Source organism: the organism of the source record quoted next, unplaced genomic scaffold (genome assembly GCF_019419815.1).
Source record: "Pyrus x bretschneideri cultivar Hongxiangsu unplaced genomic scaffold, Pyrus_bretschneideri_v1 Contig20, whole genome shotgun sequence".
Taxonomy (NCBI): Eukaryota; Viridiplantae; Streptophyta; class Magnoliopsida; order Rosales; family Rosaceae; genus Pyrus; species Pyrus x bretschneideri.
Window position 1 is genome coordinate 3,730,947 of NW_025999502.1, and position 24,921 is coordinate 3,755,867.

Here is a 24,921-nt window from a genome sequence, read left to right on the forward strand (position 1 = left end):
GTACGAGTCCAAGCACCTCTACTTGTTTGAAAACTCCCCTTCACACTATCTTCTGAGACCCATCTATAAGCCCTGCAAACAGCTTCATCTTCTTTTCGGGTCCAAGCCATACCTTTCATTGAAGATGTGGCCCTACCTTTCATTGCAAATGTGGCCATTTGAAAATTATTGAAAAAATTGAAGGAAAGATTATTGGAAGAGGTAAGATAATAGAATGTGAAGAATTGACGTAAAATGAGGTAAGATAGTATGAAATGGTGAAAATTATGTGAGAAATGGTGTAGGAATGGCTTAGGTATTTATTGGAAACAAAATTAGAATTAAAAAAAAAATGTCCGAAAAAAAAATATTCAAATGCAACGGTAATTTGACGTCAGCTAGCCGTTGCAAGCTAGCGTCATGCTGAAGTCAGGTAGTCGTTGCTTTTGAATTTTGGGTCGGCCTGGGGCTGGCTGGCTGGCTGGATGACTCCTTTGGGCTAACTGGTTGGCCTGTTTTCCAATATTTGACCCGGTGGAGCCGACGAGCCCTTTGGCCTAGTCTTCGGTTGGAAACAGTTTTTGTGTCATTTTAAGCTATTTTTAGCCCTATAGCCCTTTGGCTGGGTTGGTTGGAGATGGCCTTACCCTACCCTAAAGGGATGAGGACCATTGACACACCCTGACCGAAATCAAGACGTGACACCCCGACCGAAATCAAGGCGTGCTGGGTGTCACTCCTTGATTTCGGTTAGGTGTTTCAGTTTGGTATCAGAGCACAGAAAGCCTAAGTGCAGTCCAAAAGAACATCACAAATGTAGGATCACCTTTGGGTGTTGTGTAATTAGTATTCCCAACACGCCTTGATTTCGGTCAGGATGTGTCAATCATTACACCCGAAAACCCCACCCGTCCCTTACGTTTCTTTTTTGGGCATATGTTTGCACGCTTGGAATCAAAATGACCAGGAACTGGTTACGATGACATCAATGTTTATACTAGGAATCATAACGAAAATAGAATTAAAGCCTAGTAATGTGTTCACTTAATTCAATTCTACGAATAGTTCAACCTTAGAAGGGATTCAACTTTGAGAAGAATTGCAAATGCACAATTTAGAATTGAATTATTAATCTAAGGAAATTCAAGGTACACAATCACACAAAGAAAGAAAAAAGCGCAATAGAAACAAAATGAGTGGAAAAATGGTAGTCTTGGAATCTATGATTATGGCCAAAGTTGGTACTGTTATAGGTTGTAATATTTTTAGTACAACTAAGAACATAATTTTTTGTCTCTATTAAAAAATGAATTGTAAGCATGTCCCCAACTAAATGTCTCGACATGTTATGGGCTTAATTGATAACACAAGTCGATACATTTACATAACTGAATTACCATTTAATTAGTATTCAATTTACTTTAAAGGTCATTTACACTATATTAGATTACTAATTTTACTAGTTGTTGGTTTTAAAAATTACAAAATTTACGTGACGGGAAAGCCAAGTAGATAGGACCTAACTACGTTCTTCAGGAGCATCCAACTGAATGCGGCTGTGCCAAATCGAGGCCAAGATCGGCTATGCATTCGAATACTTCGGTATAGTGGTGATGCTATTGATTGCATCGATACTCACTTTTGAATTAAGCGATCTCGACCGAGTAAGGAACTTATTGTTCAAAATTCTACAATCAGAAGGTAAGACCATGCAAATCACTGTGAAGGTCCGTATTGTGAACGTTGATTTCGGTATCCTCGATTATATTTTTTAAGAAAAACTAATGAAAAAGACTTGGAAATTTTGAGTTGTAATCAAAATGACAAAAATGTGCTGTAGGTGAATAGTATCAAGAGTGACTGTTTAGAGTAAAAATGTCATTTTCGTTAAACGTGAGCAGTACCGGAAGTGTTTCGTTAAAACTCCTTATTTTTTAGAATATAAGAAAGTGCTTTTGAAAGACTAAAACTTTTAGAGAAAATATTTTTAGGTTCCAAAAGAACTTGAAGAGGTGCTTCTCGCAGGAAGCACTCCAAGTGTTTTTTCAAGATTAACTTGCATTTTTATTAACGATTAGTTCTAAAAATATTTTCTCTAAAATCGCTTTTAGTCATTCAAAAGCGGTCCAATATCCTAATGGATATGGTGTTGGGTTCCTCCCTCCTCTTAATGATTAGAATAATTTTAAAGGATAATTTAAAAGCATTTCCCAAAAGAACTTTCAGATCTCCAAACTTGCAACAGGCTATGAAGACAAAGATACTCAAAGAAGATGAAGGTTTAAACCTTAAACATGGTTTGGACGCTCTCGTGCCGAACTCTGAATGTCGCTTGAGGTTATATCCAATCATATAACATCGCGCTCATTGAGAAAGCTAGTGGGACGACCTCTTCAGCGAAGTATCAAAAATAATACCTCACCATCAAGACTTAGATAAATAACCAATCAATCGGTCTATTTAGGTCAAACTAGTTCTACATCTGTAACCTGTCTATCCAACGGGTCATCTTCACTAGTTTCCTCTAGAAATTTTGTCTATCCAGTCGGTTGTTCTCCATTGACTATCAACTTAACCTCGTCTATCCAATCGATCCCCGCGCTAGAGTTAGCAAGGTTAAATCTCACACAGAATCGTGAAAATTCACATAGAGCGATTATCATGACCAGAATCAAGCCAACAATTTCCCCCTCTCAAATCAATTTTAGTTGTACCATAACTAGAATCACAACAGATGTCAAAGATGATTATCATGACCAGAATCCTAATAATTTTCTAGAAAAATCGGGTCTAATCAACTTCATTTATTTCGTCATCCAACAACTTAAAGTATATGAGTTGCGCCTACAAAATCGGGTTTGAACAAATTTTTTATAAATATACTTAAATGATTGTTAGGATAACCAAATGGCTAATCGATTTTTCACTTAATTGAGTTTTCAAATGGATGATATTTTAAGGGAGACCCAATCTTCTAACCCTTCAAACACTTGTCGTTGTTTCTGTCCACCTTTCCTCTTCATTGTTTCGTCGGCTTCCTACCTTGGATCCAAGTTTTCAAAACTTCTTTCTTTTTCTGCTTATTCTGCACCGATTTATATTCCGTTTCATATCCCACTTCTGTTTTTTCTCGCCGTTTGTCTCTTCCACACGATGGACTCGTACGTCAGACTTGACCTTACAAAGTGTTGAACTTTTGTTAAGTATCTGTTTGAGTTATGTGGCTCAATACAAGTTATGGATGTGGATGAATTTAATCCCACATCAAAACACAGGTGCGTATTTCACCACTACAGTACCAAGGTGTTTTAAGATAAAACTTCATAATTGGTATGTTCATTACTTTGTTTCAGTAGTGTAATACGAATCAAATTTACGATGCCTGATTCTTATATATAAACATTATATTCACCTAAACCAAACCACTGTGAAAGACCTTAGGTAGTTGAAGTTTGGAACAACAAGGATGCTATATCATGTATTGTCCTTTTTTTAGAAAGGGATCTTCGCCAAATCCTTTTACTAGGGATTCTGTGATCGTTACCGTTCATCGTACATCGTGCGGTCAGTTTTTCTTAGGTACTATTTAGATTTAATTTTAAATTTCAAATGATTTCCGACCACACGATGTACGACAAACCATATTATTTTCCCATTTTTAGCTGATTTTCACACTTTACTTTTAACATCTCACTATTACTTTTATTTTTATTTTTATTTTATTTTATCTGATTGAATATATCAAACTAAAACAACGAATATGATTAAACAGAGGTGTATAGGAGTAAAATAATGTCTTTTATTAGGATTAGACTTGGCTCTAAACATTAAAATGAATTTGAGCCCAACAAAATGAACCCCAAATCAACAAGGCAAAACTTACACGTTAGCACCAATATAAATCCAATTTGGCTTCAAACGTCAAACAAACTTCCCAAAAATGGCAGCAGCAACTCTACTTCCCTCGACACCATTTCACTACACAAACCCGCCATTACCACTCCCCCGCCCAAACTCCCTCTTCTTCTCCTCCTTCTCAAACCCCTCCGCCGGCCACCACTTCCCTCGTCTACTTCCGCTGATCACGTCTCCCCCTTTCCGTTTCATCCCCGCCGTCCATCCGTCTCTCTTATTCTCGTCCCGGCCGTTGCCTTGCCGCCCAATCAGGACCGCCTCTCCCTCCCCCGGATTCTGACTCGACCAGCCTCGCAGGTACAGCTAACTGACTACTATTGTTCTTATAATTCGTTGAAAATTAGACCCTCTAGTTTCATTTCCATGCTAGGTTTTCCAAGCAGACGTTTTGAACCCAAACGGCGGAATTCGAATTCCTCTGTTTGGGTCTTATGGAAATTTTTAGAGTTTGATGTTCAATTAGTATTGCTATTGTATATTGGAGAACGAAGATGTTCTAAGCTTGTTATTGCAATTCTCAAAAGTTATAATCTTTAGTGCCTTACACGCACTCTTACACGCACTCTTATGGTAAATGGAGTGTCTGTTGATGTATAGGATGGTAAAAAATTAAGTTCCGCTAAAATATGAGTGTAATTGGAGACTTGGAGTGAGTGTGCTAAACAATAGCATTCAGATTCAGTGTTACAAGCTGTCACAAGAAGTTATAGCGCAAACCGTAGCATCCTAAAATATAGCATTTAGGTATTCTACACTGCAAGATAGAACTAGGATGATAAATTTAACGCAAACGGTTGTAGTTAGCTCTAAGAGTGTATGGTTGGACATGTTAATGCTATATATTTCGGCACATCTAAATGCCAAATATGCTACAGCATGCCTAGATGTTAAGTACACTGGAATTTGGCAAATGTACTTCAATGGTTTATTTTGTTAATTGGGTGTGACAAAAATAGCATTGGCACGAAAAAAATGGAATTTACCGTTAGAATTGCGTTAAATGTGGATACTTATGGTTTCATTTTGAGAAATGATGGTTAAAGAGGAATGGTACACCAATTATGTTAGTTGAATAAAGTATGCTTGGTAAGGAAAAAAAACTGATAACCGGAAGAAGAAAAGTACTGATGTTCTGAAAAATGATCCAAACCATGGGAGTAGATGTACCAAATTATGGCATATTTGATATTTGTATGTGCTAAAATCAATTGAGCACCCAACCATTGAAGATGCACTTGAATTATCTCCAGTCTTTTGTGCTAAACTTGTCCAAGCAATGCTGTATGAATGCCTGAATTCCATGTTTATTATACTATAAAAGTATATTTAATTGTTGGTGTTGTTGCCTCATACCAAAGTTGCAATCAAAGTGTCACCATGCCCAAGTGCTGCATTTTAGCATACTCTAATGCTATATTTTAGCATAATCCTTCTACTTGCGGAGTATCATTAATTATTCAACCCACTACTAGTATCATACCTAACAACAACATTTACCTCATCTCTCTAAAAGAAACTTCATTTTCAACATTGATGTTCCAAATTCTCATATTTGTAAGCAATTTGAAAATAGTGGTAAAAAAGGATGGTGGAACTTATAGCATCAGTGTTTCACAAATAAACCCAATGAGATTACCAGCGCACGAAGTGTGTTGGTTATGGATGTATCATGTATGTTTCTCCACAAAAACTGTATTCTCCTTTACTCTTCTTCATTTCTTTCTTTGTTAATTCTTCCATACAATAATTTTTTAGTTTTTCAAAGGTCCAGCCTATTCCATATGTAAACTATTAATTGGTTAGAGGTATTGCACCAGGAATATATAATACTTGGCCAGAGGTAGTGTCTCATATAGCGGGTTTTAAAGGCCAAGCACTTTTTATAGGTTTTTATGATAGAAATGAAGCTTCCCTCGCATTGTCATCTTTTTTTTTTTTTTTTAATAAAAAAGAATTTCAGAAAGTTCTTGTTTTCAGTGCATGTCATTTGTAAGGAAGCAAGTTTTAATGGATGTTTATTTAGTTGAAAATCCTGTTCACCCAGCCAACATCTTTCTGGAGAATATTTTGAATGAATCACGGTATGTTGTTTTGTATCATAAACATGATCCAACTATATGACTATTTATTGAAAAGGCTGATATGGCTTTGTAGTATTATTGGATATATAGAAGACAAAAATAGGTTGGTTGCGTACGTTATAGCTGTTGTTTATGTGGACTAGTGTGTGAGAATCAGATAAAGGATAACAAGTGAGCCTTAAAGGAGATTTTTCTTGGGATTGTTGGCGATATGATGTGTAATTGAGGTAATCATGTGTTTTCGGGAATGGTACTTTAGTCCTTTGGATAAACTAATCATCGTATTGGTGTCTTGTATCGTAAAGATATTGGTAGGATACACAATCTGTAATCGGTTGTTTGTTTAGAGAGAACTGTATGTGTGTCTGACTGCTTGCTGTTTTGTTTCGTTGGTTGTTTCACTGAATTTCCATTATGGAGATGAGATTTAGATGCGGAATTTAAGGGCCTGTTTGATCAGGAGTGAGTAGTCTGGGGACCTAATAGAGTGCAGTCAATCTTAGCTTCTTAAGGGTGGTTATCACTTTAATCATAATTAATGTAAGATTAATTCAGCTATTCTTATCTCAAATGCTTTACATAGTATTGAAGCGGGATATCTTGAGTTTGAATCCTTGCAACTGCATCCTTACAATATGATCCAATTTGAACATATTAGGCTCTAATGGCAGAGAGAAACCCACATATGAGGGGGCACTAAAGAGAGCCAAGAATTGAGTTGCATTTAATTGAAATAAATGTAACTATACGTTTAGGTTAGGCTATGTACATGACGCCATTAGATTGTGAAATATTTGGTTGATGGAAAATCCCTCCTGCCTCCCGCCTTCCCTTTCCTCTCTTTTTGAATGTGTTCTCTTATTTGTAATGATGTTCGGATACTCTTACATGTTCACTTTTACAAAGCTTACATGTTGCCACATCTTGCTATATAACTACTTGCCTATCACATATATAATGGTTATTCAAGCTTTTCAGAATCGTGCAGCTCTGTTTCTCCTAGTTCAGGCTTACTTTGTATAGAGCACTGACCTCAAGTTTCTCACCGGTCTGTTTCTAACTTTTTATGGAACAGGTCTTGCAGCATCTTTCTCCAAATTTCAGGACAAAGTACAGATCTTCTTTGCTGTTCTTTTTTGGATGTCTCTTTTCTTCTGGGCTTCTGTGTGGGATGAAAGAGTCGACCAGACAAGGGCTCACGATTTAGAAAATGACCCAGTAAGCATTTATTTGTATATAAATGATAGACTGAATGGGTAGTAGTAGCATATACATTAAAAGAGGATCAATTTCTTGGGATAAAGTAGTACATGTGGGAGGAAATTACATACACAAAATTTAGTTTCAGGTGCTGTAACTATGAAAGGATGAATAAGCAGCTGTTTTTAACTAACCTCCCTGTGAGTTTTAACTAAGACACCAAAAGTACATTACTTTAGATAGGTGAACCCCAAAAGCACGTTACTGCAAATTTTGAAGGTTTCGGGGACTGTGCGGTAACATTTCGTTTTTGGTCTTTGGTTTCTGTTATTTCTCTTTAGTTAAAGATAAGAGGGAAATACATAGGGGAAGGAAAGAGGTGCGAGAAGAGAGGAAGGAGGGATGGAGTTGGGAGAAAATGTATTGGAGTGCTACTCAAAACAAAAACTAAAAACTAGAGACTAAGCGCCTGTTGATAATCATTTTGTTTTTAGACTAAGCGCCCGTTGATAATCATTTTGTTTTTAGATTTTAGCATGGAGGGGAACTACATGGGAGAATGAGGAATATAGAAAAGTGTAGGAAGGATGGTGGAAGAGACGTAGAAGAAATGTATTAGAAAAAGGTATACAGGAAATTAGAACGAAAAACATATTAAGTTGCTGCAGTAGTTCAAATCTGAGAAGCTCAGTAGGTGTGAGGGATGGAAATACCTTAATCTGTCATCATGTGCTTTTTGTCTCAATCATGTGCTGTTCAATTAATAGTTCGTAATTGTGATTAGGTTAGGCTCAAGACTGAAATGTAACTTGTGGAACATGACATGCATCAATCACCGAGTCCCAGAAGAACATTAGGGTGGTACCTCGTGGTCCTCACCTAACCACTGACGTGGTCACGGTTCAACCTGTAATTTTGTCCTGCACTTAAGTGAGTGCAACTAATTGATGAAGACATTCTCGGTACATCCTCTGTGCCTTATTATATTCCAACTTAGGGTTTGTTTGGGACTGCTTGTGTAAGAAGCACTTCTACTACTAAGCGCTTCTGTGAGAAATGTTTTAATTAGAAACATGTGGAAATGTTAATTAAAACTCCAAGTGCTTTCTAGAAAAGCACTTGATGTGCTACCAGAAGAAACACATAGCAAACATAATCGGCGATTAGGAACCCTTTTGGTTGTCAGAAAGCATTTTAGCCCTTCCAAAAGCAGCCTCAGACCGACACTTATTCCAGTCGAGCTGGTTACTATGGTGCATTGTATGTGTTTACACATGGTGTTTTTTTATGTTGATGAGTTATTCTTGGGGTTAGATTCTGGCTTTCCCCATCAACCAGATTCAATCAGCTTGACTTGTTCCCTTGGCATGTCTCCAGACCGAATCCTAAGCTCCATGTGATTGTGGGTATTGATCTGCCACTGTCATACCCCCACACTCTTTTGAGTACACGCAACTTCAACAAGAGAACATTTTACACCGGTAGAAACTAGTTTTCACTCAAGAAAGGAGATTTTCTATATTCTTAGTATCGATTATTTTTGACGTTTTAACCGTTAGATCTTTAATCAAGGAAACAAAAGCCAAGATTAATGGTTAAAAGCCCAGAGCATCATGTACCCTTGAGCACCATATAATTTTAGCTCAAGGAAGTAGGGATCGGAAATATGCATTGTAATTGGTTGTATATATCCAAGGATTACTGGAATGAGACAAAACTCTTGTGTTCGTTCTTCGTTCTTTCAACTTTGATATATAGAATACTCCGAAGCATAATAGAAAATTCCGAGAGCTTGTCAAGGAGTAAGTACAAATACAATGTAAAAATCTATGCTCAGCCGTGTTCGTTCTTCTTTCTTTCAACCAGGAAAGTTGAGCAATCAATTGAATAGCACAACGCACAATTGCGACGGCAGGCTAGTAGCCCAGTGTACCTTTGTCGCATTTTATTTGCCAATTGTTGAATGGTAGGGTTCCGAGTTGAAATGACTTTTCATTCTTGTGCACTAGAAGTTTTCGACGGATGTTTTTTTTTCTTCGGAAAGTACTTCAATTGTTTTTATTAAACACTCGGATTTTTAATTATGAATTTTATTGTGTTTTAGTAAAATCGTTTTTAATAATAGTGTTCTTGAGAATGTTTTATGTGGAAATAGACGGCATGGACAATCTTAATGACCAAAGCAATAGATTAAGGATCAAACTTATGAGTTTGAAATATAAAAGACTAGACTAACGAGTTTTCAAAATATAAAAGACCACTTGTGATAAAAACCTAATACATAAAGAACAAGGATCGATTGAAAACAAACTGTTGAGGTGCTAAGATAATGAGTTGTTAGGGACAGAAGGATGAAAAAGAGTAGATGAATGATGGTGGGAGAGAGATGTATATAAAAAGAATGTATTAAGAAAGGCACAAAATAAAAATTAAAAACCAATTAAGGCTGGGGCTGTTTAATAATCATTTCATATTCAATTTTTTGTTTTTGGTTTTCATTTTTCACTTTTTTAAAAATTAAAATCTTATTTGGTAATTATATTCAATTAAAAAAAAAAAAAGCTAAAAACTAATAGGCCAAATATTGAAAACTCATAGAGTAGTTTTCAATTTTCATTTTTTTTTTAACTAAAAGTAGTTACCAAATAAGATTTCAGTTTTTCACAAAAGTGAAAACCGAATGGTTATCAAATGGCCTCTAAGTTATTTTCACTTTTAAATTTTGTTTTCATTCACTATTTTCTTATTTCTTTTCCTATCTCCCCACAACCTTGTTCATCTGTCACACCCGAATTCGGTGTCAGTGAAAAAAATAACCCGCACCTGGTGCACGAATACAAAATAAAATAAAAGCAAAGAGAACAAAAAAGGGGTTTGGAAATGAAATTATCTTATATAAACTAATATTGCATTGTATCACTACAACGGTGGTTTGGAAGCTCTATTATATAAACTAACACCCGGAATTCAATCAACCCAAATACCCCTTTTGTTAGTCATCTTATTCTTCCCTCAATCGCCAAAGTCTACGCTACTTCATACCATTCCTATAATTTCACTTTTAACAGCCTTACTGGTTCCTATAAAAGTCAAACTCAACCACACAAAAGAATATTTCCATTTTCATATCCAAATCTCAAATATCCAATAAAATCATTTGACTTCAATATGCAATGATATTTGCATATATATATATATATATATAATTAACATATCATGATTTCATATTATCCAAAATAACAATAATATATCAAACTTCAAATATAAACAATTATATTAGTTTTTTTTAATTTTTTTTTAAAGAACAACTATATTAGTTATAAATATCCCAAGTAGAACACATGTTTCACAACACTAAATAAGACAAACTCAAACGGTGATAAGTTTCCCAAAATACCTAAATTCCAAAGCTATAATATTACTCCACGTACACATCAAGCCAAAGCAAGCACCTTCATTACCACTGGCACCTCTAATGCCAACAACTTCTTTTTCACTCTCTCTCTGCAAGCACCTTCATTACCACCGGCACCTCTAATGCCAACAACTTCTTTTTCACTCTCTCTCTCTCTCTCTCTCTCTCTCTCTCTCTCTCTCCCCTACGGGAGCTCACTGTGCATGCGTTGCATGCTGCCTGTTCTGAAAGAATGGAGCTTTGCTTGTATTTATATTAAGAGTAATGCTAGTGATATTAAATTTTACAAATTAAATAATATAGTAGTTGATGATATGATTATGACTTAAGCATTGATAAAATGTGCTTATTCATATTAGTAACACATCATTTAGTCTGTAAATTTTTATATTGATTAACGTGTTTATTCCTATTATGACATATATTTAATTTGCAAATTTAATTTCAAATTTTGATTTCCCTAATATTACCCTTATACTAAAAAAGAGGAGGTTAGCACGAGTCTCTAACTGGTTGGTTTTGGTGGCAATTGATAAGCTTAGACTCTTAAATCTGATGATTAACTATTTGCATGCATCAAAATAACTGAAAGCAAAATAATTATTAATGAGAGCGTTAATAAAAAAAATATCCTGTCAACTAATTACCGTCTCACTATTATGTTATTACATAAGCACATTAGTATATTGCAAATATTTGATTTTCATTATTGTTGGGTGATCAACGATGCACGAACTTTTCTTAAAGTGCAAATGTGGCTTAACCTAAAATGTTATGCGGATAAAAATTAACACATAAAATGATACTAAATTATATCAAAATCTGGAAAGAACATGTAACATTCTGTTTTCACATAACATTTAACATAAGGTGTTAGTACCAATCAAATAAACATAAGATGTTAGAAAATATTTTGTAAAAAGTAGAAGGTCGTCGCATGAGACTCAAATTTTATATTTAAGTCTAAACATAAATACAAACTTTTCAACGCACCCAAAAATTGTGAAATATTTTAATAAAAAAAAATTAAAAGATTAAGTTTCTAAAACCTTCTAATCTTTTAGTGTTATTCTAAATTGATCTCAAACTTTTTTAACATTCCAAGCAAGTATCTGACCTTTTGAAAATGTAACATCTATTAAGCCTCAGTTAATTTTCTCCATCAAATGTACATGTGGCAACAATATGGGTCTCACTTTTTAGCTTATGTGATCACTAAAATAATAATGAAAATAATTTCCAAAAAGAAACGAAGATGAAAAAAAAATCACAGAGAAAATGAAAAACAAAAATGAAGATCAAGAAATATCAAACACTCGCCATTTCCTAACTCAACCTACGACCACTGAAACCCCATCCCAACCTTTATATTCAAAACCCACCAACTAGGTATATCATGGTCAATATGAATATTAGTTGTCTCCAAATTTCAAATATAGATTGTATAATATAGAACTGAATGATCAAATGTGTATTGAATTGAATCATAAATTGACCCAAATTAAAATGACACCATAAGGGCAATCTCCTAACAAAGAAGAGGGTTAAGAAGTTATATAAGGCTTCAAGGAGCTTGGCTCTGCTTAATATAGAACCGAATGATCAAATGTGTATTGAATTGAATCAAAAATTGACCCAAATCAAAATTGCACCATGAGGGCAATCTCCTAACAAAAAAGAGGTTTTAGAAGTTAGATATAGCTTCAAGGAGCTTGGTTCTGCTTATGTGATTTCCTCATTCATCGATTCTCGACTCGTAAACCTTCCAGTTATTTTTTGTGGGTGGTAAAGATGGTGGTGGCCTCAAATGGCAATCCATACCATTTCAGCAACTTTCATGACTTTCTTTTCAATGTTGGCGGCTTGAGTTGTAGAGTGGAGTTGGTTGTTGTGTGTTGGGTTTGGAGGCGATGACTTGATGGGGTGGTGGTGACTGTTAGTTGGTGGAGACCATAATTCTATGCCCTAGCTAATATAATAGAAATTTCACTGGGCTTATCTGATGTAACATTTTCAATAGATTAAGGCTTGTTTAAAATCTTTAAAAAGATCGACAACAAAAGTAAAAACAAAGGATATTACATTTTTTTAGGGAAGTGTTATTGGCATTCCAAAAATCTCATTCTACACTTATCACAAGTGTATTTTTCTTTCTAAATATAGAAAGCTTGGAGTGTAGAATGAGAAATTTGGAGTGCCAATAACAATTCCCTTTTTTTATTGGAAAAATAATCTTTTGTAATGAAGAAAATGTGGTATAGAATACCCAGGAGGATCCTCGCCGGATCCTCTTTGTGAAAATTCTGGAAATTTTCCAATTATATTCGTTCATCGTACATCGTGCGGTCAAAAATTACTTTAAATTTTTTTTATTTAAAATTGAATATAAACAGTACTTGACAAAAACTAGTCTTACGATGTACAATGAACTAATGTGATTTTTCAGTGTGACCGTCACACGAGATGGTACACCACGTGTCTCTATATAAATGGTGAGTTATGTGTATTAAAAGGTTAATAACTTAAAAATTAAAATTTTCCACAACTTACATAAAAACACATGATATAACATATGTCCATTACAACTAAAAATTTCTTCACAAAGAGAATCATGCGAGAATTCTTTGTCATAGAATACCTTACTCCTATAAAATCTGATTCAGCAGTTCACTGTACCAACCACCAAGGGAGTGAGGTTTTTCCTCTCCCTCTTGTTCTCGCTTCTGTATCTCTCTCCCCCACCATTGTTGGCTGCACCTGTTCGCTCTCCTTTATATATATCTGTATCACCTTTTTCAGCTCCTAATTTGTTAAAGCCATAAACATGCTTCTGAGAAGCTCCTCGACACCCATCCTGAACTCATGGATGTCCCACTGCAAAGACTCCTCGCCGGAGCCGGAGCCACTCCTCTCTAGAACCAGGTCTGTCTCCCTATCATTGTGCACCTTTCACTCACCTACAACTGACGCAACAAAAACCCAAGTCTCCCTAGAATCCGACATCAAAATCCAACAGAAGCCCAGAAACAAGAAGCTTAACCTCCCCATACCTCGAAGCCTCCGGGAGAAATCGAAAACCAAGGCCGAGAAACCAGAGGAACCGGAAGAGGAGATAAAACCCAGTTCGAGATTGTCGTTCGAAGCTGAAAGGCTGTTTTCTAGCTCTGGTTTGGGGGAGGAAATCATAGATGGTGAGGACTGTGGTGGGGGGAAGAAGAAAGAGAGTGTTTTGCAGACGCTGGTGATGGGGAGCGGTGTGGGGAATAGTGGCGGGAAGATTTGCGGCGGCGGAAGTGGCGGGGGAAAGGATCGGACGGCGGAGAAGGAAGTGGGTTTGGTTTCTTTGAGGGTAATAATCGTGGGAGTGGGAGTACTGATGCTTATTATCAGAAGATGATTGAAGCTGACCCGGGAAATGCTCTCTTACTTGGAAACTATGCAAAGTTTCTAAAAGAGGTAAACTTGTAAACTAAACAACTCTTTCTTGGATTATTGTTTTCTGTTTGGTTGCTGAGAAAATTTATGAAAAGAATGGAGATTGTCATCTTTAATTAATTGACTATTTTATAACGGGAAGTGATTTTCGCGCATATAAAGAAAACAACAAAGGTAGATTACTCTGCAAATTCTAGATATTCATGACACTAGGAATGTTCACACAATTGGTCTAAATATTTTACGTGAAGATTTGCTGTTTGATAAATTAGGAGTGTTTCTGATTAGTTGTGACCAATGCGAATAGGTCCGAGGAGATTATGAGAAAGCAGAGGAGTATTGTGGAAGATCAATCTTGGCGAATCCGAGTGATGCGAAAACCTTATCACTATACGGTGATCTAATATGGAATGCTCACAAGGATGCTGAACGAGCTGAGAATTATTTTGATCAAGCTGTTAAAACTTCCCCAGACGACTGGTAAGACATAGAACGAGCTCCCCTTTGATCAAACTTCCTCGCAGTGGCGGAGCCAGGATTTCGAATTAGGAAGCGCCTCTCACAAATATTAAAAAAAATTAAATCAATAGTGGTTACAAAACTGTTAACCAAAAAATCATAATATATACATATATATATATATATATATATATATGAAAAGTAACCAAAATTCAAAATAACATAGCATTGATAATATTACATATCTCCAATAATTAAAATAATTATTCTCGACGAGTTTTCATATTTTGAAACCATTGCATAGTATTTATATGTTAATTTTACAAACTAAAACAAATTAGGCAATAGTTAAGAGAAATTACAAGACATCAATTTAATCATAATTTATAAACAAAAAATTGTAAGAGAAATTGAGAGTCAAATACGAACTTTGGGTTGTTGACCAATTAACTAAACTTCAATGTCTTTCTTTGATGGAATGATGGAATAATGGAAATCTTTAATCTGCAAAAAAAAAAAATATTATTTGTTAAATTAATTTACAATTGTAGATGACAACGTATATAAATTAGCAAATTTCAAAAAAAATGAAAATGACAACTTTGGAGATTCGAAGTTCATACCCTAGATGATCATGGAAATTGAAGATTGATTGAAAAACGAAAAACAATACACATATATCAATCCTAACCCAAACTGGTAGACTGCCGTAAGCTAGAAACTTGGAGAATAATAAAATACTAATTTTTAGTATTGGAAAAAGGAATAGAAGTGTTGGAAGTTGGAATAGGTAGGCTTTAGGGTCAGACTAGATTACATAAATATCTTTAAAATATGAGAGTTTTAATGAAAAGCCTACAATACTGTTCACTTTAACGAAAAACTACATTTTTACACTAAAAAGTCAATTCTAATACTATTCACTTTACTATTTATTTTGTCCTTATCATTAAAATTCAGAGTTTTCAAATCTTTTTCATTAGTTTTTCTTTAAAATATTTAAAGTGGGCCGAATCTTTTGTTTAAGAAATTGGAATGGTTTAAGTAAAAAAGTCTATGGAAAAATGATAAAAAAAAAAAAAAAAAAAAAAGTAGTACTAATTTTTTTTATAAACAAAAGCAGGGTGGGCCTACGACTATTGTGATCTTATGGTCACTCCGTCCCTACTTCCTCGTTCATGTCTTAGACCAACTCAATGGTGGGCTAAAAAGTCAAATTATTCTCTAAAATTTCTCTCCAAACCCACTCCAACCCAAGGGAAAATTTTGGGCTAAATGCTAAATACTAAGTCAATGCCAAATTCCCCCCAAAATTTAGCCTAGAAATCGAAGTGGACTTCACCTAATATTTATCGGAATTTAAATTTTTTAGATTAAAACTTTTATAAAATTAATTTACGATGGTCTACATATTTATTTATTTTTAATTTAATTTAACAAAAAAAATAGCCTAAGTTCATTATTTAATAATCCTGGGCTAAAATTTTAGCTATAACGGTTGGAGCAGAAAAACTATTTATGGGCTAAAGGCTAAATTTTCTAGACTAAAAAATTTAGTTTTTAGCCCAACCATTGGAGATGGTCTTAGTATATAATATATTGCTTGAATCAGAAAATCGGAACTAGTACTCGACGATTCGTGTTTGATCAAATTTGATCAAATCGTTATACAAGCACAACTTCTCCAACCATGTATACTTTTTGGGACGGTGTTCAAATAGATGCTCCTCTTTAAATCCTTGATTCTATGATCAACCGTGTTCTCATGGTTTCCGCTATGGAACAACTCAATTGGTGCTTTGGAGTATGCATTACTGCAGCATTAGCGAATCTAAGTTCGATGTTTTTGAATTTGAGTTCCTAATGTTTATAATCTCGGTCGATTACAAACTAGTGTTGCATATCTCAATATGCTCGATTTGCTTAAATTTTTTCTGTCCAGATATATTTTGAGTATACTCTCTCCCTCTGTCTCTCTCTCTCACACACACAACACATTTTGATTAGTAATGAAATATTTATAGGAGATCTTTGTTGATCTGTTTTTCTGGGTTAATTATTGTTTAAAGTTTAAACTGATGTCTCAACTCCACTCATTTTGCAGTTATGTCCTGGCTTCATATGCTCATTTCCTTTGGGATGCTGAAGACGACGAAGATGATGAAGAAAATCAAGGGATTCAACGTGAAACCGACCGGAGCCACACATCGTCGTCGAATTTCTTCCATGGATCTCCTCACCACTCTCCCTTAACTGCAGCCTCTTAATAATAGATATTAGCTGTGACTTTGTATGATAATTAAAATAACAAATTAGCTGATATATCATATGTAACTTCTACCTTTTGTCCTCTTATTCCATATATATTTACATACATATACATATATACATTATATATTACATGCTGTGGTGGCCATCGTCCTGGGTGTTGCTTTCTGTTAATATGCTCCGTCCAAATAAGAACAGTCTGGGCAGACTTTGTGGACTTCCTTTTGTATTATTATTCAAATAATTTAAGGGTTTATGTGATTAGAAAGTAAGAAAAGAATATGCATGATGTGTAAGCCTCTGTGAAATATCTATCTCCACCGTCTGAGCTTAAGAAATGACAGTCCCTCTTATCCTCTGCTATGCCTGTGATGCTATTTCTAATTTCGTGCATACAAGGAAGAAAAGGAAAGAACCCCTTTTTGGGGTCTAATCATTTGTCTTTTTCATCCACTTGAGAGAAATTTCGTCTCTTTAGTTAGGAAAGTTCTCACATTGTGTAAAACTAATATTGGGTCGAGTGGAGTTAAGACGTCGCATAGATGATGTAATTGACACATCGATTCATACCAAGTTTTCTCCCTCCTTTAGTATTTTATAACTCTAATGCATTGGGACTATAATTTTACATGGATTTTAACAGAAGGCAGCACAAATGGATCAAACGCGTGAAAAGATTGCTCTTTACTTAATCATCCAAAATTATAGGGTGACAATTAGCAAAGAAAGTAAGGTCATTTCTTCTCCCGTTTTCATCCTATGCCTTTCAATACTTTGAGTTGTTGGATTTGAGTACTAATGAACCGTATGCAAGTGATTCAGATCACTTATGGGAAGAAACGCATCTGATATGTTTTTTTTATTTCTAAAAGTGATTATGACCTTCTCAAAATCACTTGCAAACAGAAATTTGTTCATGCATCGAAATGAAAGATAAAACTAAAGGATGTGTAGAAGGATCAAGGTATTGTGATATGTGATCAGGTAGATTGATCCAAAACGAAATTTATTCTCTTTGTGTGGGTATTCTGATATCTTCATGCTTCGTGGTTCGTAGGGTTTTGTATTTCAGCCTAAGTTATGTTACGTAGGTCGGCTGATAAATACAGCTTTGGCTTTTCATCTGTAGTGGTAAGCTGACGTCATTCTCCACAATTTTATTTTATTGATTCATTTCATTGGTCTGCTGGTTCATGTTTTTTTCCTTTGTGAATGTATTATTTTGATGTGATGTGATTTCTAAGCAATTATTGTGTGGAGCTGTACTGAGGGAATACCGTCATTATTAGGCATACTTTGGTGGTTCCATGGCCAGATAATGCTTCAAAAGTTTATTTTTACTTTATTGGTACGAAGCATTGAAAGATACAAAAGATGAACGGTTGTGAATAAAATTAGAAGATTTAAAATATTGTGAAAACCAAACAGTGAAATGTTAGAAGGATTTTCTTAAAACAAGACTTTTCATAGATCCTATACTACCTCATAGTTTATTGTCAATTTTCGTATCAATATTTATAAAATATTATGACAAAAATATGAGATAACAGAAAATTCACAAAAAGTCTCACTTTTAAAAGAGTTTTCTTAGCATTTCTCAACAAAACGTAATAGAAAACACCCGTTGGCTGTTCAGTGTTCAAATCTTGCACTCGGCACTTGCTTTGTGTTAATTATTTTCATTCATAAGTTGGTTGTTCAGTGTTCACGTCTTTCAGCAATTTGGCCCATTTGGTGGGTTGGCCATTTTTTCTCGTCTCCAAGTGGGAAATATCAAAAGGTTTTGTTGGTATTGAAGCATTCCCATTGGCTGGCTATTTTGGTGCCTTCTGTTGGTTGCTAATGGTAAAGAAAAAGAACTATAGCCATCATGAATGAAGGCAATAAGGTTTGTGGACCAGGAAAGCTTTGAATATAAACCTACACCTCAGACTTCTTAGATATTTTTGTTATATATAATCTTTTTACAAGATTATTGTATATGTGACCAGAAAAACTTTTATGCACCTATTGCATAATACACGTTTCTCACATCTATAGTCTTGCATTAATCACATGTAGTAGCAAATGTGAGTCAGTTGTAGTTTATGATAAGCCCAAGATAGTAAAATCATGAACATTACCGATAGTCCTACAAATAAAAAAAATTGGATGCCACCGACTAAACTGGAATATATGCTTGATATCTAGTGTTGAGAATAAATCATATATTGATGCGAAAAAGACCTTACATGCCCTTATAAGTTGGGCTACTCCTTATGAGTTTATAGTGGAACCTCAACTTTCTTCGTCTGGTGATAGGACAGAGTCTCTCGTCCATCACAAACAAGGACATGTAGCCTGAAGTTTATCTAATATGGAATAGTTTCAAACCAGTATGGCGTTATGCATTATGTTATGAGACTTAATAGGCAAAAAAATTATTACAAAAGTATTGTTTAGAAAATCATACAGTTAGATTCAATGGTTGGCCTTGTTCAAGTGTTCTCTTACTTTATATGAAATCTTCTAGCTGGACGGACTTGAGACTAATGCTGCAATTTTAGACCGCTAATTAGCCAGGCAAACTTTATAGGACTGCCTCAATTTTCCTGCAGAACAAGAGTCATTGATCTGGTATGGGGAAGAAAATGGTGATGGTTCGGTTTCTCTCGAGGCTGAAAACGAAGATTGATCCGCAGATGTTTGCCAAAACAAATGTATACTTCTGTAGATTGGTTGGTCTCTCTTCTTTCCAATAAGCCTCAGCTCTCATTAGAGGCATGGATTGCAGGGTTTCGGAAAAAGGCTGCTTTCGACTGCTTTCACACAGCTTAAAGGGTTTTGAGTTTAGGGTTTAGGGTGTATAAAACGATACGGGAACATACATTGGCTTCAGAATTTTAACTGACCATACAAAGGTTGATACACTATACCTTTTATCCTTGAAACTAAACCGCCACAGGTACATCACAATTTATATAACTTGCTTCCATCATCTTGGCCCCGAAAGTTGAATGTCCGATAGGAATCTATCACTGTTGTAATTAGTGAGTCCTGACGACGAACTAGGTTCCTTGCCGCTCCATTGTAAGAAACTCACATGACGACCTGACAGAGAGGAGGAGGAAATCTGTGGTGGTGGTAAAGCAGAAAGATCTTCAAGCATTTGGACTACTTTCGTCATCGGAGGCCTCATATGCATCTCATCTTGAATGCACCACAATGCAACATTGATTGCAGTCACAACCCTTTCATCATTTTCATCAACATCTAGCTTCGGATCGAGCAATTGTTTCAGATTTCCCTCTTCCAACAGCTTAAATGCATAAGAAGGAAAGTGACCTTTCTCAGAACTGTTCACTGGATCAAAATTCCTCTTCCCACCAATGATCTCAAGCAACACCATGCCGTAACTGTACACATCACTCTTCTCTGATATGGCATGATTGGTAACCCATTCCGGAGCTAGGTACCCTCTTGTACCCCTCACCGTTGTATGTACAAGGTTTTCCTCCCGGTTCATCATCTTTGCCAAACCAAAATCTGAAACTTTGGCAACAAAATTGTCATCAAGAAGAACATTTTCGGGTTTTATATCGCAGTGGACAATCTTCTCTTCACATTCTTCATGTAGATACGCCAACCCCTTTGCAGTGCCCAGTGCAATATTGAATCTTGTGTTCCAATCCAAGACGGCCTCCTTTTTGTTGGTATTGAATATCCACTTATCTAAAGACCCTTTTCCCATGTACTCATAAACAAGAAGCCGGTGAGGCCCTTCTGCACAGAAACCTCTGAGCTTGACCAGATGGACGTGACGAATTTTCCCAATAATAGTGACCTCAGCTCTAAACTCTTTCTTCCCCTGGCCAACGCCCTCCAGTTTTTTCACAGCCAGTTGGATGCCGTCTGGGAGCTGGCCTATGTAGACTGAACCAAACCCTCCTTGGCCAATTTTGTTGGAGAAGTTTTTAGTTGCTCTGCTAAGATCACCGTACTTGAAGCGAATAGGCATCCCAGAAAGACTGTCCAAGAACTTATCCTCTTCCAAGATTTCTTGAGAATAATCAAGTAGTCTCTTCCTGCGGTAGTACAGGAATCCCATATAAACTAGACCAGCAATAACAAAAATTGTTGCAATCAAAATGACCATGATTAACAAGATGTGTTTGCTTCTGTTTCCATTTCCTTGTCCGGCATTGATTCCTCCATCACTTAAAATCTTCATGAAAGAGATGTACCCGGTAGAATTTGCACCGGAGCGTTCAAAACTCCCTACCCGGTCAAACATATAACAATGTCCAGAGCTGCTTTCAAAGAAGAGCGCAAGGCAAGAACAATTGCTCATGCAAGCTTCTTTGCAGGAACTCTGATTGGATTTCAGCAGGGAGGGTTTGGTAAACTGAAGGGCAAAGTAATCAAGCTTCTCACCAACATATAAAAGCTCCGTTGAGCTTCTGGAGCTATTACAAGTTGGGAGTGCTTGAGGTCTGCAATTAAAGCGGGAAGTGAGAAGCGAAGGACATTGGCACCAATTGTCAAAGTAGCACACAAAATAAGGGGCACAAGGCTCAGGAGTGCTGCATGAATTTTGCGGGATCTTAGTTGCTTCAGAAGTAACAGACTTTCCCTTCTGAAGGTCGTAAAAGGAGATCACGGCGTCAGCTCCTAAAGCCGCAGACCAGAATGCATTCGGGTCCTTGTTATCAGAGAAGACAAATTGCCAAAGCAAGGATTTATTTGCATCATAGAAATTCAACGCATTGGACGCCAGAGACAAAGAGTGAATATTGCCAATGACATTGTTGTTGCTCATCCTGCTGTCAATCGCCGAGGACCAATAGATTTGAGGAGGTTCGTATCCTGTATACAAGACCAGATCCCCTGACTGAATTTCAAGATAGTGAAACACGTTATTGGGATTGCGAAAACTTTTGAGCTGCATTCCTTGCAAGAACTCCTGGCCAGGTAAGAGAGTGTCCGTGGGATGGCTAAAACTCTGCCAAAGAATGCTTCCTTTGTACTCCAAGCAACACCAGGTTTCCAGAATCCTGCAATTCCATGGCTGAAGCTACCTGTCCTGTTGTGTTTGTAGACCAGGCCACGCTATCACTGCCTGTCAAGTAGGCACTCCCATTTTTATCAAAAACGAACTTATCGGACTTGGAAATCAGTTTGCCTCTGTTAGCAGTCCAGACCACTTTACCAGTACCCAAGTGAATAATCACAAGTAAATACAACTTGACATCCAGGGCTTGGTAGAACCCTAAGGCGAACGCCGAGTTGTTCGATAGCAGGAACAGCCCCACATGATCACTCCAGTCCACCTGAGATGCCTGGAACCCGGGAAAGATTCGATCTTTGTGTTGTTCGTCGGCTATGCAGGTTTTGAACACAAGTAGGAGGAGGAGACAGAAACACAAGGCTCTAATCTGAAACCGACCCATAATCGACTTCACCAATTCCCTGGACTTGGTTTCTTTACAAGAATTTCCGGGTTTTCGAGTGAACTGTTTCTTTGTATTTTGCTATATGGCCTCTAAGATAGAATTTCCGGGACTGCTACACCGGAATAGAAGGGCAAATGATGGATCGATCTGAAGTTAAAAACTGGTTCAAAAAGCTACGAACACAAAGTAGTACAATTTCATGAAGTTCATCAAACAAACTAGAAAAGTAGGAGAAAATCAGTGGTGAAATATAGTTGGTGGGGTTGTTTTGGCCTGCCGACAGATTGAAAAATCTACGGGCAGGTTAAACAAATAGTGTTTCACAAAGCAAAACAAAGCAGGAAATAAATGGAAAAGAAGAAGTGAGAGAAGAGATCACAAATTTAAAAAGAAAATGACTGACCACATTTCGTTGCTAATGGATTCGCAGATCCTTGGAAGGAACAAGATTGCTTGAATCTATGTGCTTCTACTGATCTGCAAGAGAATGGAGGAAGGAGAAAATGACAGGCCAGATTGTACCATAAATTTGTTTAAAAGCTGTAAAGGAGGGCCGCGTATTCATGATAGAGTGCATGTGTTCAACGTCTTTATTGGTGTGAACATTTATGTAAAATGGTCTCCACTCTCGCGGGGGAAGAGATCTGATCCACATCTCTCCCATCAAAAGTTTAGGATCAAGTGATATGGACCGTTTCAATTTGATTTAACGGTTACAATTATTATAATTTTATAGGAATCATCTGTTTGTAGTCATTGAATCAAATTTCAACAATATGAATCACTTGATTATGGATCTTTGATAGAAGAGATCAGGACCGGATCTTTTCCCCACTTGTGGAAATATGAACAAAAATTGTCTTTGCATTGGTGTCCTCACGTGTTGTGTGTTTTTGTCTAAAGTTGTGATTCCGTGTTCACCCAAAAAAAGTTGTGATTAGGTTTATGTTGGTACACTCTTTTTGTTTTATTTTATTTGTTTTTGTTTTACTGGATGGAATGATATTTTTATTTTAAAAGGAAGGAGATTGACTTAAACCACACAATCGGCCAACCATAATTAGGTGCTGAGCCACATAAATATCATATGTCTCAATCCATGAGAATCGAACTTGAGAACTCTCACTTACAAATAGTAATAGTGAGTTATATGATTTTATCTTTAAAATGTTAGTATTATTCTTTACGGAAATGATTTTAAATAGCGTTACTATGGTAGTAGCAATGTCCTCACATATCACTATTATTTAACAAATCCACAATATCAACATTTTATCAAACCTTTAAGGAAACTTAAAAAATTCAAGGAGTCAATCCCAAAACCTTCAATGGAGGACTTTACAAATCCTTTTACCTCCTAATGGATCCGTCCCTGAAAATCGATAAAAAAAATGGTGTTATTCAAGAATGCTACAATAATGCAGTTGTTCAAACACATTTCCCTATTTCTGTATTTAGAAGAGAAAAATGAGAGAAGATAGTAATATTTTTCTTCACTTGTAAGTGAGAAGTCTTAGGTTCAAATTTCGTGGATGGCAAGTTGAAAAACAATTTATTCTCCCACTCATTCAATGTAAATATATCGTTGTATTAAATAAAAATAAAAAAAAAAAAAAAAAAAAACTAGATACCCTTTGAAACAAGTTTTAACTTTTATTTTAAACCATTTCAACTTATGTCACCTCTCATCTAGCCTAAGTCATTTTTATGAGAAATTGGAGCATTAATCTCTAGACTTTTGCATAATTGGAGATTTGGCCACTAAACTAAAAGTTCGTAATTGGTGTCTGAACTTGTCACAATCTTGGATTAATTGTTCTTTTGGGCATCTCAATTTCTCAAAAAAGGACAAATAAATGATGAAAATTTTACTGGAATTATACAAAAATGACCATTTCTCTGTATTACAATAAATCTATAGACCAATACTCGTAGGATTTTTAATTCTAATACTAAAGCTCCAATTATCTCTTACCTTCTTACCCTCACCTCCTATCTTCTCTCTTTCTTTAATTTTTTTTGAAAAGAATAAGAACAGATGATAAAAATTACCCTTCCCTCTCTTTCTCTCTGTTTACATTTTGAAAGGAACAAGATAAAAAAAATAAAACCAGGACCTATATTCATCCATTGTCCTTTTCCTTTTCTTTTTCCTTTTCCTTTTCTTTTTCATGGCGGCTGCGGCTGTTAATTATTTGGATTATTACCGTAGCAGTTTTTGTGTTTTGTTAGATAAGAGTAATTAGCATGTTGATAGAGTTGTTTAGTGTAAATTATAACTTAATAAAACAAGGGTCCAACATGCTACAAGAGAAAGAGATGGTAACAATTAAAGTAAAAAACAATGAAGTACAACTGTCACTGATTTTTAAATGAGAGTAGGATTTTCTTTCCTTTTATTCTTATTATTTTCTCTTCCCTTCTGTTACACTTTATTTTCTATCTTTTTGTCCTTATAAAAAAAATTTAAAATATTAACGTAACTTAATCGTGACTGTTCAAGTAGGATGAAAATAAAAATGAGAGAAAATCCTCCTCCTTTTAGAGGACTATCCTCTCTCTCTCTCTCTCTCTCTCTATCTTCTTTTTGGCTATGAGATTATCATCTTCCATTAATTTGCTTCAAGCTTTAACAATACTATTAAGACATTTTTATACAATTATATTTATCCTGCATTTCCATCCATAGAGTACTTTTGAAAGATGTGCTAATTACATGAGTTATATAAAGAAGGGA

The 24,921-nt window shown here is 35.7% G+C and overlaps 3 protein-coding genes across 4 annotated transcripts; 2 read left to right on the forward strand and 1 right to left on the reverse strand.

The window, feature by feature from the left end:
- The first annotated feature begins 3,816 nt into the window (after nt 1-3,816).
- On the forward strand, nt 3,817-8,488 carry LOC103955269. 2 transcript variants are annotated; one of them, XR_007258264.1, is made up of 3 exons: nt 3,894-4,191; nt 7,051-7,193; nt 7,960-8,488. XR_007258264.1 is itself a non-coding variant. In XM_009367148.3 (2 exons), the coding sequence occupies exons 1-2, from the start codon at nt 3,832-3,834 to the stop codon at nt 7,180-7,182; spliced, it is 492 nt and encodes a 163-aa protein (XP_009365423.2). In that variant the 5' UTR covers nt 3,817-3,831; the 3' UTR covers nt 7,183-7,368. The 2 variants fall into 2 exon arrangements, 1 of the variants encoding a protein (XP_009365423.2); XM_009367148.3 differs by lacking the exon at nt 7,960-8,488 and having other exon boundaries at nt 3,817-4,191; nt 7,051-7,368.
- Nucleotides 8,489-13,343: 4,855 nt separating this feature from the next.
- On the forward strand, nt 13,344-17,024 carry LOC103955268. The gene is made up of 4 exons (XM_048584131.1): nt 13,344-13,906; nt 13,939-14,046; nt 14,333-14,505; nt 16,589-17,024. Exons 1-4 carry the CDS (start codon nt 13,415-13,417, stop codon nt 16,749-16,751), a joined length of 936 nt encoding a protein of 311 aa, XP_048440088.1. The 5' UTR covers nt 13,344-13,414; the 3' UTR covers nt 16,752-17,024.
- A 2,433-nt stretch (nt 17,025-19,457) lies between these two features.
- Nucleotides 19,458-22,789, reverse strand: LOC103955272 (G-type lectin S-receptor-like serine/threonine-protein kinase SD2-5). Its single transcript, XM_018649431.2, is given in 3 exon segments — nt 19,458-21,757; nt 21,759-22,357; nt 22,588-22,789. Coding segments are annotated over 2 exon segments (2,454 nt in total). The 5' UTR covers nt 22,182-22,357; nt 22,588-22,789; the 3' UTR covers nt 19,458-19,726.
- Between the last annotated feature and the right edge of the window lie 2,132 nt (nt 22,790-24,921).